The 12,281-nt window shown below is 50.1% G+C and overlaps 1 protein-coding gene across 4 annotated transcripts in view; it reads right to left on the bottom strand.

Annotated features, from left to right (window-relative positions):
- PKNOX1 (PBX/knotted 1 homeobox 1) overlaps positions 1-12,281 on the bottom strand; it is a 41,746-nt gene that overhangs the window by 22,011 nt on the left and 7,454 nt on the right. For 2 of the 4 annotated variants that reach the window (XM_072969804.1, XM_072969811.1), the window contains exons 2-4: positions 5,671-5,739; positions 4,771-4,878; positions 1,994-2,121 (exon numbers count right to left, since the gene is read on the bottom strand). In XM_072969804.1, coding sequence (XP_072825905.1) covers positions 1,994-2,121; positions 4,771-4,821 — 179 coding nt within the window. In that variant the 5' untranslated portion in view covers positions 4,822-4,878; positions 5,671-5,739. Of the gene's footprint in view, positions 1-1,993; positions 2,122-4,770; positions 4,879-5,670; positions 5,740-5,841; positions 9,011-12,281 lie in introns of those variants that run through there. The other 2 variants (XM_072969809.1, XM_072969816.1) reach the window with 2 other exon arrangements.

Here is a 12,281-nt window from a genome sequence, read left to right as displayed (position 1 = left end):
ATTTTAAAAATATATGTTGTACATTTCCCTGAGAATGTATGTACATATGCACCATTTTACATAACAGCTCTGCTGCGATGTAACTCACATGTCACACAGTTTCCTCACTACGGCTTACACATCAGTGGCCTCAGTATACTCACAGAGATGTGCAACCCTCACCACGGTCAATTTTATAACATTTTCATTTTCCCCAAAAGAAATCCAGCAGCTATTAGCAGTCACTCTCCATTTCCCCCCAAACCCCAGCCCCAGGCCACCGCTAACCTACCTCCTGTCTCTACAGATCTGCCAATTCTAGACATTTCCCATAAATGGAGTCATACACCATGTGACCTTTCACGTCTGGCTTCTTTCACTTAGTGTGATGTTTTCAAGGCTCATCCACGTTGTGACACCAGTCAGTACTCCGTTCCTTTCTGTGGCCATGTAGCATTCCATTGTTTGGTTAATACCACTTGTACAGTTTTAAAATTTACCTTGGAGCCACATTCCATTTGAGTAGATTTTTTAATAGTATATAAGATTAGGTCAAGGATCTTTTCTTTGCACATGGATGTCCAGTTGTTCCAACACCATTTGTTGAAAAGTCTACTTTTTCTCCACTGAGAAAATCAGGGAGATGGATTTGCCCAACTTCATTCCTCTTTTTCCAAATTGTTTTAGCTGGTCTAGTTCTCTTGACTTTCATGTAAAATTTAGAATTAACTTGTCTACATGTACAAAAATATCCTGCAAAGACTTTAACTGGGATTGCTATAGAGCCATAGATCAATTTTAGGAGAAATGACATCTTTACCATGTTGAGTCTTCCAATCCATGAACATGGTATGTCCTTTATGTAGGTGTTCTTTGATGGCTTACAGTGGCATTTTATAGTTTTCAGCATAAAGGTTCTGTATGTGTTTTGGTAGCTTTATATCTAAATTTTTTTGGCACTCTTGTAAATGCTATTATCTTTTTAATTTCAGTTTCCAGTTGTACATTACTGGTACAGAAACAGGAATGGTTTCTCTGCATTCCTCTTACAACCTGTGGCCTTATTAACTCACTTAATTAGTTCTGGTAGCTTTTGGTACACTCTTTGTGATTTTCTATATATAGATAATCATATTACTTAGGCATAAAGCCAGTTTCATTTCTTCCTTTCTAATCTGATAAGCCTTTTCTTTTTTCTTTGCCTCACTGAACTGGTGAAACATCCACTACTGTGCTGAACAGGAAGTCAGAGTGGACACCTCTGCCTGATTCCCAATCTCAAGAGGAAACATTCTCTCTTTCACCAGTAAGCACGAGGTGAGCTGTAGGTTTTTTTCAGTTGCCCTTCCTCAGGTTAAGAAAGTCCCCTCTATTACGGCTTTGTTGAGGGTTTTTAATGGTAACTGGCTATTGACCTCTGTCAAATGCTTCTCTGCATTGCTTGGTATGATGACATTGTGTTTCTCATTGGTTGATCTCTGAATGGTGAACCAGTCCTGCAATCCTGGGATAAAGTCCACTTGGTCACTAAATGTTCTTTTTACATGTTGCCAGATTTTATTTGTTACTATTTTATTGATGACTTTAATGTCTAAGTTCATGAGGCATACTGGTCTTCACTCTTATTTTTTGTATTGTCTTTGTCAGGCTTCAGTATCAGTAAGATCCTCAATTCATAAAAGGAGTTCAGGGTGTTCTCTCGTCTTCTCTCCTCTGGACGAGACTGCGTAGACTCGCTGTTTCTTTCTTCTCTGTATTTCTGTAGAATTCGCCAGCACAACCATCTGGGCCTCAAGATTTCTTTCTGCAAGGCTGACTAAAATGTAGATTTACATTCCCAAACTTTTTTTTTTTAAGATATTAGGAAAAACGTCATAATGTGAGAAAGCTTTCACCCAGTAATTAGCACATTATGCCTTACTACTCTGCCTGTAATAGCTCACGTCCCATTTAACAAGGTTTTCTGTTCTCACTGCTCCTCTGCACACCCATATGCCCCACGTCTCATCGTTACCTGTAAATGGCCTGCTTGTCTGCGTCCATCGGTGTCTGGGACCCCACGGGGGGAGGGCTCACTCCTTCCACATCTGGTTCAGAGCAATTGGGGTCTTGCTCGGTTTTTAACTCTGTTACTACTTGCATCTGTGAAAGGAGGAAGGGAATTTTTGTTACTAAACACAAAATGAGCTGTCACTAAGTATTCTATTCTCAAATAGGAAGGCAGTAAAACAGTAAACTGCCAGACAGTTACCAGTGGCAATAATACGTACAGAACACCACCACCAAATCTCCTGCGAATTTAATATGCTTTTAAATGGCCAAAACGAAGGTCAAATTCCCAAACCATTTAAGCACTCAGAGGATCAAAATCTGTGAAATGCTTATGGTTTTCAAAACCATAGTGATCGCACAGCCCTGCGGCAATGGGACCCATGCTGTCTCACTCTCCCCACCTGCGGTGCGTCCTCACGCTAAGCGCCACCACAGCAAGAGCAGGGCAAGCCAACAGTCCACGCTCTTCTCATCCTGTCACAAAACAACTCAAATCCAGCATGCCACGTGCTCGTGACAGGGCTGAAATCCTCCTCCCTTACCGATCCTTACACCTCAGGAATACACAAGCCATATAAATGTTAAGAAAAGTCATTACATCCAGAAAGCAAAGACCAGCTGTGTCTAAACATAAGAGGAAGCCTTAAAGATATTATCATTTAAATTGCTTTAAACTAACTGTGTTGTTTGTAACTTAAGAGGAGAGTATTTAAATCCTTAAACGTAAAGAATTCAGTTTACAAATGAAACAAAATTGCTGCAGTAAACTTCTAATGATCCCTGAGCGGGTTACTGCCCCCAAGCTCAGCTTCCTCCGGACGGGGGTGTCTGGGATCCACCTGCCCCTCAGGGAAGCAGCCTGCTGGGGGAACTTGGGGGTGAGGTGGCGGGGCTCATCCTTGGATGCTGGGAGAGCCTGCACCCCTGCCAGGAATCCCGCCTGACGCTTGGGGGAGGGGCCAAGGGAACAGCCCTGCAGGCCCAGGCTCCGGCCTCGGCCTGGGCCCCGAGGGCCCAGAGGGCCCCGAGGGCGGGCGGCCACTGCCACGCCGCTGCCTGCCGTGGGGTGGGACGGCCTACGTGGGAGTTGTTTCTCTCTTAAAAAAACAAACCTAAAGCAACTAACTAAAGCCAAGTCGAACACAGTCTTTCTGGAGGGAAATCTGACAGCATTATAAAAAAAAGCCTTAAAAGATTTACTTCAGGGTTTTAAAAAAATGATTGTGAAAAAAGAGAAACCTAAATGTTCAGGCTCAGAGGATGCTAAGTCAGTGTGGCCTGTCTACACCGCAGAGTATTAAATGCTTACTTAAAATCATGCTCACAAAGAGGCTTCCACGTCACGGGAAAGGCTTAGCTCCTGAAAACAAGGCCTCTTCCCCACTGTGCCCAGCCCCGCACCGGACGCCCACCGCATCGGGGCTGCACCGGCCGGAGGAGGGTGGACACAGAAGTTTGTGGGAAGGTGGGCTCTGCTACGAAGAACAGAGATGGGGGTGCAGCTGGCAAACGGGGAGTGGGCTGCAGTGGTGACCAGGCGGGATGAGTCCTGGCAGACGGCAAAGAGCTGCAGGACTGGAAGCAGAGCGAAGGGGGGGCCTGGGGCCACAGGGCAGAGGGGCACTGGGTGGGGCAGGCAGAGCCAGGGCAGGGCCCAGGGACAGGAGGGGACACCGCTGGATTTGCATTTTAGAAACAAAATCATTTGGGAACAGCAAAGGACCTCTCGGTGAGGAAAGCAGCTCCAACTGAGCTCCCAACCGCCAGGGAGCAAAACACACCGAGAACTTCTAAAAAGCCAACAAAAACAAACAAAATCGCTGCAGCGGGAAACATACCAGGAATAGTGCAACACTGTCCACCACGAAGAGACATGCTGGGAGGAGGGGGCACAGCCTTGGGTCATGCATGCCCCCGGGACCTCACCAAGCGGGCAGTGATGGCTGGGGGAGGTGCCCTGATCCCTAAACCCTGGAGCAGGGAGCTGGGCATCGTGACCACCTCCTGCAAAGGCAGGTGAGTGTCCGCGATGAAAACGAGCCCCAGGCCTGAGCCAGAGGGGCCTGAGCTGAGCCCCGTCCTTTCCCAGCACACAGCCTTCCAGCGCACAGCCTTCCCATGTCCTCAGGTCCCCAGAAAGGCGGCACGTGCCTCCCTGGCCCCCAGCTCCTTTGGGCCACAGAACACAAAACACCCGGGCTTCAGCTGCAGCTTCAAGGGAAATCAAGCCTCAGGGGCAGTGGGAGGGCACTTAAGAAGCCACCGCATTATCGAAGAAAGCTGTGTAGACGCCGTCCCCAGGGGCGAGCAGGAAAGGTGCCGACAGCACTGCCCTGGCGCCCTGCACATCACTGGATAGGCTGTGCTGTGCTGGGGACATGCGACCACATGGGTCCTGCTCACATCCGCAGCCAGGCCACGCGGGCATCTATCATTATCCACAAAAACCAGCTTTTCTTTAAAAGCAACAATACTCACTAACACTGACCTGAAAAAGGTAAATGCCCGAGAAACTGTGACTTAGGGGAGTCAGAACTACCAGCAATCTCAGTATCAGTTAGGAAATAACTCGAACAATTCTACAGCTCATCTTCTGAGCACTGACACATAATAAACGCATAAACACTTCACGCTGAACCCGCAGCCTCACGGGGACTGGAGCAGGCACGCACGGGGCACTGCTGAGCGACGGCGCCCGGCCAGCGGCCGGGCTCAGAGGGGACTGGCGCGAGCGCTCACTTGTTGGCCGTCTTGATAGCTGTCTATACTTAACGTCTGTGTAGCCATCATGGTTAATGAGCTTTATTACAAAACATCAAATCATCTTGAGTCAAAAGCAAGTGGTGTCTGGGAAAACAAAAGCAGAGAAGCATCAGTGAATCACTGCAGAGCACTGCTGTCCCGATTACATGGCACCGGACTTCTTAACACACGTATTTTCACACGGGAGTAAAAACCGCCCTCGACACCCCGTCATCAGCCAAATCCCACTCAGCACCCGCCCTGCTGCCCAGGGCCCTGGCGTGTCACCACGCTCCGAGACGTTAGGATTCATTCGTTCACACCCCCAACAAACATCTAGTAATGTCTGTGCATGCAGGCCTGTGCCCTGGGCCCTGGGGTGCAGCAGCAAACAACAGGCAAGGCCCTGCTTTCCTGGGACCATAAACAAGAGGAATGCCAGGCAGCACACGGGGCGGGGGGGACACAGGGTGGCAAGGTGACAGGACAGGGGAGCGAGCAGCTCACGGCTGTGCAGTCGGGCAGATGTGCTGACACTGAGCCCAGGGAGGCTGAGTCTCAGGCAGGAGTGACAAAGGTGTGCTCAAGGTGCCTGCACCTGGCACTCAGCTAACATCTGTGTGTAATGCAAAGACAGGATGCTGTCATTTGCCTGTCACCACGCACACGGGGAAATGTCCAGAGGTGATGAGAGTAGGGAATCAGGCAGGGACAGAGAATGACTAGGGGGTGGAGAGGGCAGTGAGGGTACCTGGGGAAGAGGGGACCACCTGTGCCACCTGCAGAGGGGAGGCCCAGCAGTGGGACAGCAGGAGGGAGGGGGAGGGGAGGGGAGGAGAGGGAGACGCGGGAGCAGGTCACACTCTCATGGGCCAGGGCAGGGTCTACGGGTCCCACCTGAGCAACTGGCAGAGCAGAGCCGCATGTCCCGAAGCAGAGCAGACCGTGAGGAGCAGTTTCTGCAGACTGGGAGGAGAAAGCAAGAGATGGGACATTTTAGGTTTGAGATGCTTCTCAAGTATCCACGAGGAAATTGCGAACAAGTGAGTTTGGCCCATAGGTACAAACCCAGTAATCATCAGTGCGTGGCTGGCATGTGCAGAGGTCCAACTGTGCCCTCCAAGGCATCCCCGTCCTCGCAAACAGGACCTTACTGAGAAACAGGGTCTCCACAGACACAACCACGTTAAGGCTCTCGAGAGGGATGCCCTTAAAACCGGGGTGGGGGTGGGAGAAGCAGCTCTCAGTGGGCACCGAGAGGGGACGGCCGTGTGATTCTGTGTGAACCAGAGGCAGAGACGGGAGGGGTGCCACACGCCAGGGACAGCCGGAGCCCCAGAAGCCGGAAGCGGCAGGAAGGACCCTTCGCTGGAGCCTTCAGAGGCCGTGTGGCCCTGCGGCACCCTGACTTCAGGTCTGGCCACCGGAGCGGTGAGAGACACATTTGTGTGGTTTCCATCCAGCCGCTGCTTTTAGGACTTAGTCACAGCAGCCCCAGGACATGGGGCAGTCAGGTAAAGCCACAAGGCTGCGGGAGGCCTCCCGGAGGGAGGAAGATCGAGGACCCGGCACGGCCCACGGGACGAGGGCAGAGCTAGGTAGCGCCCCTGATGCTGGGAACAGAGCTGTGGTGATGCAGCTGAGGGTCGAGGGAGAGGGAGGCGTGGGCGCGGCAGGGGGCGCCAGGCCGGGAGATGAGTCACGTGGAGTCACCACCAGAGTTGCCCTCCCGGCCCCCTGGGACTCCATTCTTGAGACAGAGGCCCCACACGTCCACAGACCTGTCGCTGAGCCCCTCCTAATGGGCTCTGCCTTGACTGACCGCCAGCCCCACCCGGCATCATCGCTGCACCCTGATCTCGGGAGGAACCACGTGAGCTCCAGGCTCACCCTCCCACTCCGTCCTCCACCTTCCCGGCAGCCTGACCCCACTGCGGGTGTGCAGATGGCCAAAGGGACACCCCCTGGTGCCCTCCCCAAAGCTGGCCTCTGAGCTAGGAGCTTGGGAACTGCATCCTCACCCAGGCCAGGCATCTCCCCGGGGCCCTCACAGGCTCCCTACAGGCCCGTAGCACTTCAGCAGTTCACTTCCACCCTGTGCATGGTCCTTCAGGGCTGAGGGCCGGTCCTGCCGCATCCCCAACGACCAGTACCAGCCAACGTGAAGTCTAAGCACCAAGAGTCTAAAGGAGAGACTCATACCTGGGCTCACTGTGCACACGGCACTTTCTGGACACAGGACTCACTCTGCACCTTGGCCCCTGCCTCTCCTTGGGGACCTTGGCCATTTTCCATTTCTCCCCCAGACACCCCCACGTGGCTGCTGGGATGAGAGCTCACGGCTGGGCTCCGTGTCTGAACTCATCTCTGCCTGTAGAGAACGGAGCCGCCGGCCCACAGCACCGCCCTATGGACAGTCACTGAACAGCAGAAGAGGCTTGCTGGGGAGGTCCAGGCCGCGGTCCACGTGCACACGCACGCACATGCACATAATACACATATACATGCACGCGTGCACACACACACGTACACACACACAAACACCGAAAAAGCCAACTTCTCTCAGTGAACGTCTCTGCAACAGGCAGACTTTGAAAGTGACTCCCTGACTTCACAGCTATACCTTCTGGCCGCGGAGACACGGGATAAGGGCCTGCAGAAAGCAGAGCGTGTCTGGTGAGGGCAGAGGTAACGCCACACCCCTGCGGCCAGTGGAGCTGTGAGCTCCAGCTTGCAGGGAAGGCAAGCAGGGCCGCGAGATCTCCCTGGGAAATGAGGGGGGCACAGGGCTCCTGAGTCTCAAGGCTTCTTTCCCAGAGCTGCACAACGGGAGATGGGGCTTCTCCCCATCAACCACTGTGTGCATCTCTGAAGGTCTGCCGCCATTCAAGACAGAAAAGAAAACACTTTATACTACTTTCATTAAAAAAAAAAAGCCGAACTAAAGGAAAAGATATGACCCTCCCCTCTGTGGACAAGTCCCTTCCTGGCCAAGCTGGAGAGTCACTGCTGCCCACGCACTGATGGACGCACATCCTCTGGGACGAGGCCTGATGCTAGGCCCGCCGTTGCCGGCTCTGCTCAGAGTCCACCAGGCCTGAAACGCAGGGTTGGGAGGAGCCGCAGCTGCTCACCTATGGTGTCAAACTGCGACCAGGCAGTACTGCCACGTCCCCAACAGCTGAACTCAACAAAACCCACAGCAGAGGCCCTGCAGGGGCCCAGACAAAGAAGACAGAGCCCCAGTCACGCCCATCTCTCAGCTGTGAGGTGGTTCTCACCAGCCGGGCTCTCTGAGCAAACCTGGCAGAGAAGGATGCGGAGGCAGAGTGGGCGCCCTGCTCTTACCCGGGAGGGACTGCCCTCCCCAGACCAAATAAATACCCCAGAACACCCACCCTGTCCCCTAGACCTGCTCACATCTGCACCAAGGGGCTCCTCTCCTGCCCGGGCAGGGAGTCGGCGCTGACCCGGTGGACTCTGTCCCCTGTGCTCGCCCGCTGTCGGAGAACAGATGAGACGCTCAGTTGCAAGTGTACCGTTCTGTACACAGTAGTATCTGCTAGTCCCAAATGACGGGCGTTCTTAAGGCTTGCTTCCTTCCCTCTGGTTACCCATTTTCAGGGTAATATGCCCGTTCCCTAGCATTCTCCGATAGTGACCAGGGAAGCGGTTTTAGTATACCATGATCTCATGGGTCTGAACATTTAAAAATTAAGTCATTTTTATATACTTATACATGTTCTGATGTTCCAAGTTATCCTATCTTTCTCCAACGCAAGACCCTGCAGTCACCTCCTACAGCTTCTGACGCACCCTGGAAGTCTGGAAAGCTTCCTTGCTTTCAGGTAAAACGAGATACTCCAGGCTCACCTTGTTCATTTTCTGTGCCAAACTCAGTCTGTGCCATTCATCCAAGGGGGAGTTTTGATTCCTGACCATGGAAAATGATAGGTAGAGACCACAATCTGAGTGCTATGTGTGCTCCTGCCACTGGCTGGTCACTGTCTCCAGGCGCTTTCTTTCTCTGTTTCTTTTTTTAATTGAAGTGTAGTCAGTTACAACGCGTCAATTTCTGGTGTGCAGCACAATGTGCCAGTCATGTGTACTCGTTTCCATATTCTTTTTTATTCAAGGTTTTTGCAAGATACTGAACACAGTTCCATGTGCTACACAGAAGAAACTTTTTTAAAATCCATTTTATATGTACTGGCTAACATATGTAAATCTCAAACTCCCAGATGTATCCCTTCCCACCCCCTTTCCCCAGTAACCATACAGTTGTTTACTGTGTCTGCGAGTCTGTTTCTGTTTTGCAGATGAGTTCACAGTGTTCTTTCTTGTTTTGTTTTGTTCTTTAAGATTCTATCATATGATATTTTTCTTTCTCTTTCTGGCTAGGCCTTTTCAATGGACAGTGACTGGAAATACTTTCCCAAAAAATTCTTTTTCAAAACAAGTAAACACTGATACTTCCAATTCAAATTTGGGATTACAGGGTATTTACTTAACTACTTTGAATTAGTATTTGTATAACGTTTCTCTTTTTTTCTTGTTTTGCAGGAGGGGTAATTTAGATTTATTTATTTATTTATTTATTTATTTAACGGAGGTACTGGGGATTGAACCCAGGACCTCGTGCAAGCTAAGCACACACTCTACCACTGAGCTGCACCCTCCCCACTATATATCTTTTTTTACCCTGAAAATCTTGTTCCTAATAACAGTAAAATGACAACTTGTCATATTTTATACATATGTATATACGTAGTTTCAAGATGAGTATTGCTACTAACAATATGAAGACTAGAAACCTTAAGATTTCTTTGTAATTCCTGTCTCCTTAGGATTTATCCCACTAGAGTAGCTGTGCAATCCAACTTGCTTTGAAGTCACTTGAACTAATTCTTCTCTGTGCAGTTAAGCCACCAACTCAATGCCCAGTTAGGGTCTTCTGATTCCCTTTGCTTCTAATTTTTAGGTAGTACTCCCACCTGCCCCCCACCATTTGACTTAATTTAATTTAAAACTATATAAAACATCCATACGGTTACACAGTTCCATGAATCAAAACTATAGAAGGTAGGTCCAGAAACCTAATTTATAACCCTCGTCTCTCCTCTCCTCTCCTCCAAGGAACCCATTTTAACTAGTCTGGGTTTAAGCCTTTTTATCACAAGCAGATGTTCACACGCCTCTCTGTTCACAGTTCTGAGCCTTACTCTTCTCACTCACCACGTTCTAAAGATGCCGCAGAGCAGGTCAGTAGTCCCCTCACCCCTGTCCACAGCTGTGGACTGAGAACCATACACTGTGGGCTCAGCGTAGTTTATTCCACCAGTTCCTCTGTGGAAATGGGCGTGTTTTTTCTGGAAACCTAGGTCTGATCGTGACAAACCCACTTAAAACCCTCCAGAGGATTCCAACTGCCTACAAGATACAGATCATAAATCTTAACACAGTGTGACTGCTCAGCACCATTGCATCCTTACCTGTTCTCCTCCCTCCCCACCCCAGGTCACCCCTGTCTGCACTGCAGTCACACTGGGCCCTTCCAGGCTCTTCAGCACCCTCAACCCCTCAAGGCCCGTGAGCACACCGTCCCCACCTGTCTGGAATGCTCTTCCTACCCTTGTCCACTCCTGTCCCCCTGGATGCTTCCCATCGGGCAGCTCCACCTTAGAAGGGCTGCCCTGACCTCTGACCCACATCTCAGAGCAAAACACACCTCCTTCCCACAGTCCTCACTGCAGTTGTCACTTTACATTTATGGGACAGGCCTTCGATTAGCTTGTGCTGTTACTACTTCCAGGCAGGCAGGAGCTGGCTCTGTGTTCGTTCACCATCATATTCCTGGCACCCTCCCTGTGTCTGGTACACAGCAGGAGCACAATGACTGCTTCATGAATGGCTGCTACAATCTGTACAACACAGGAATGAGCTCTTCCATGAAAGCTTATCTAACTCGCCCCAGTGCCTTTTCAAAAAGGTGAACCTTGACTACCTTCTCCACTTCATCTAAAGTTGCTGCTCTGTACAAGTTTCCTACCTGCAGGGTCAGTTCTGGTCATTTAAGTCTTCTTCATAAGCCATCCGCAGCGCTTCAAATGTACTGCCGTCAAGCTGTACCTGGTATGTTCTCATTTGCCAAATTTCACATCTGTAGTCACCTCCCCTTTTAAATACTGTGTTCTCGTTTCTTCTTAATCAGATTTGCAGGAAGCAAAACCAGATTTGCCTTAATTTTATTTTCCTCATTTCTTGAGTTGAAAACTTAATTCACTTATTTTTCTTGTTCTCTAATAAATGCATTTAAGGCCACACACCTCCTTTCTCGTGAGAGCTGCTTTTGCCCCACCCTGTAGGTTGTGCTGTGTAGTCCTGTCACTCATTAACAGAGAGCCTCAAAGTAGTTAACGATCTCCTCTCTAACCCAAGAGATACAAAGAAGGGGGTTTTAACACGCTCAGGCAGGTACTTCTAGCTCTCCTTTCTCTCTGAGGCTCTAGCCAGGCTGCCCTGTGGTCTGAGAATCTGGTCTATAGTATCTACTTTTTGAAACCTTACTTTCTTTGTGGCCTAGTATGTGGCCAGTTTTGTTCAACACTCCATGTAATTGAAGAGAAGCTATGTGTCGTTTGTTGTGCACGCATTTCTGTACATATCCATTAGCGATATTATTTGAAACCTCTATGTCAGTGGTTCTCAACCAGAAATGATTTTGGCCCCCAGGGTACATTTGACAATGTCCAGACACATTTCTGGTTGTCACAGTGAGGGAGGGGGTTCTGTGATACTGGCATGTAGTGAGCAGAGGCCAGGGACACTGCTAGACATCTTACAGTGCACAGGATGCCCCCTGACAAAGAACCATCTGGCCCCGAATGCCAGCAGGGCCAGGTGAGAACCCCTTCCACATCCTTTCTTCTTTTTGATCTACTTGGTTTGCGGCTTGCTAAGATTCACATTAGAGTCTCCCATCTGTGTAGAACTGTCAGCTTCTGTTTTGATCAGTCTCCATATTTCTCCACGTTACAGACGCATTAGCTTATGGTTACTAACTACACCTTTGAGCAGGAGGACGTGCTCCTCAGACACTTCTCACCTTGAGTCTAGTTCTCAGCTCTGGGCTCACTCACGCCATCTGACGTTAGTCATCGGTTCTTAAACACACCAATCAGGCGTCCTTGTTTCCTTCTTTCTCCTGAGCTCCCTTTGGTTGAAATGACGAAGTCCGTCGTTGCTCTGCTTCCCCCCGGGCACCCAGGAGTCACGTGTCCTTCCCTCAGTCTCCTACTGGTTACCTTCGCATGGCCTACAGTCAACGCGGACACCTAGAGCCCAATCCACTTCCAGAACAATCCTTGTTCTACCGATGAAATGTGAACTGGGTTCTTTCTAACTCAGATGTGAACTGAGTTCTCTCGCAGCAGGCACTGCGACTGACCTGCCTTTACACGCGCAGTGCTGGCAGAGAGCGCACAACAATCTGGGAGGGCAAACACATC

This window comes from Vicugna pacos, chromosome 1, assembly GCF_048564905.1.
Source record: "Vicugna pacos chromosome 1, VicPac4, whole genome shotgun sequence".
Taxonomy (NCBI): Eukaryota; Metazoa; Chordata; class Mammalia; order Artiodactyla; family Camelidae; genus Vicugna; species Vicugna pacos.
This window is presented reverse-complemented; position numbering and strand designations above follow the sequence as displayed.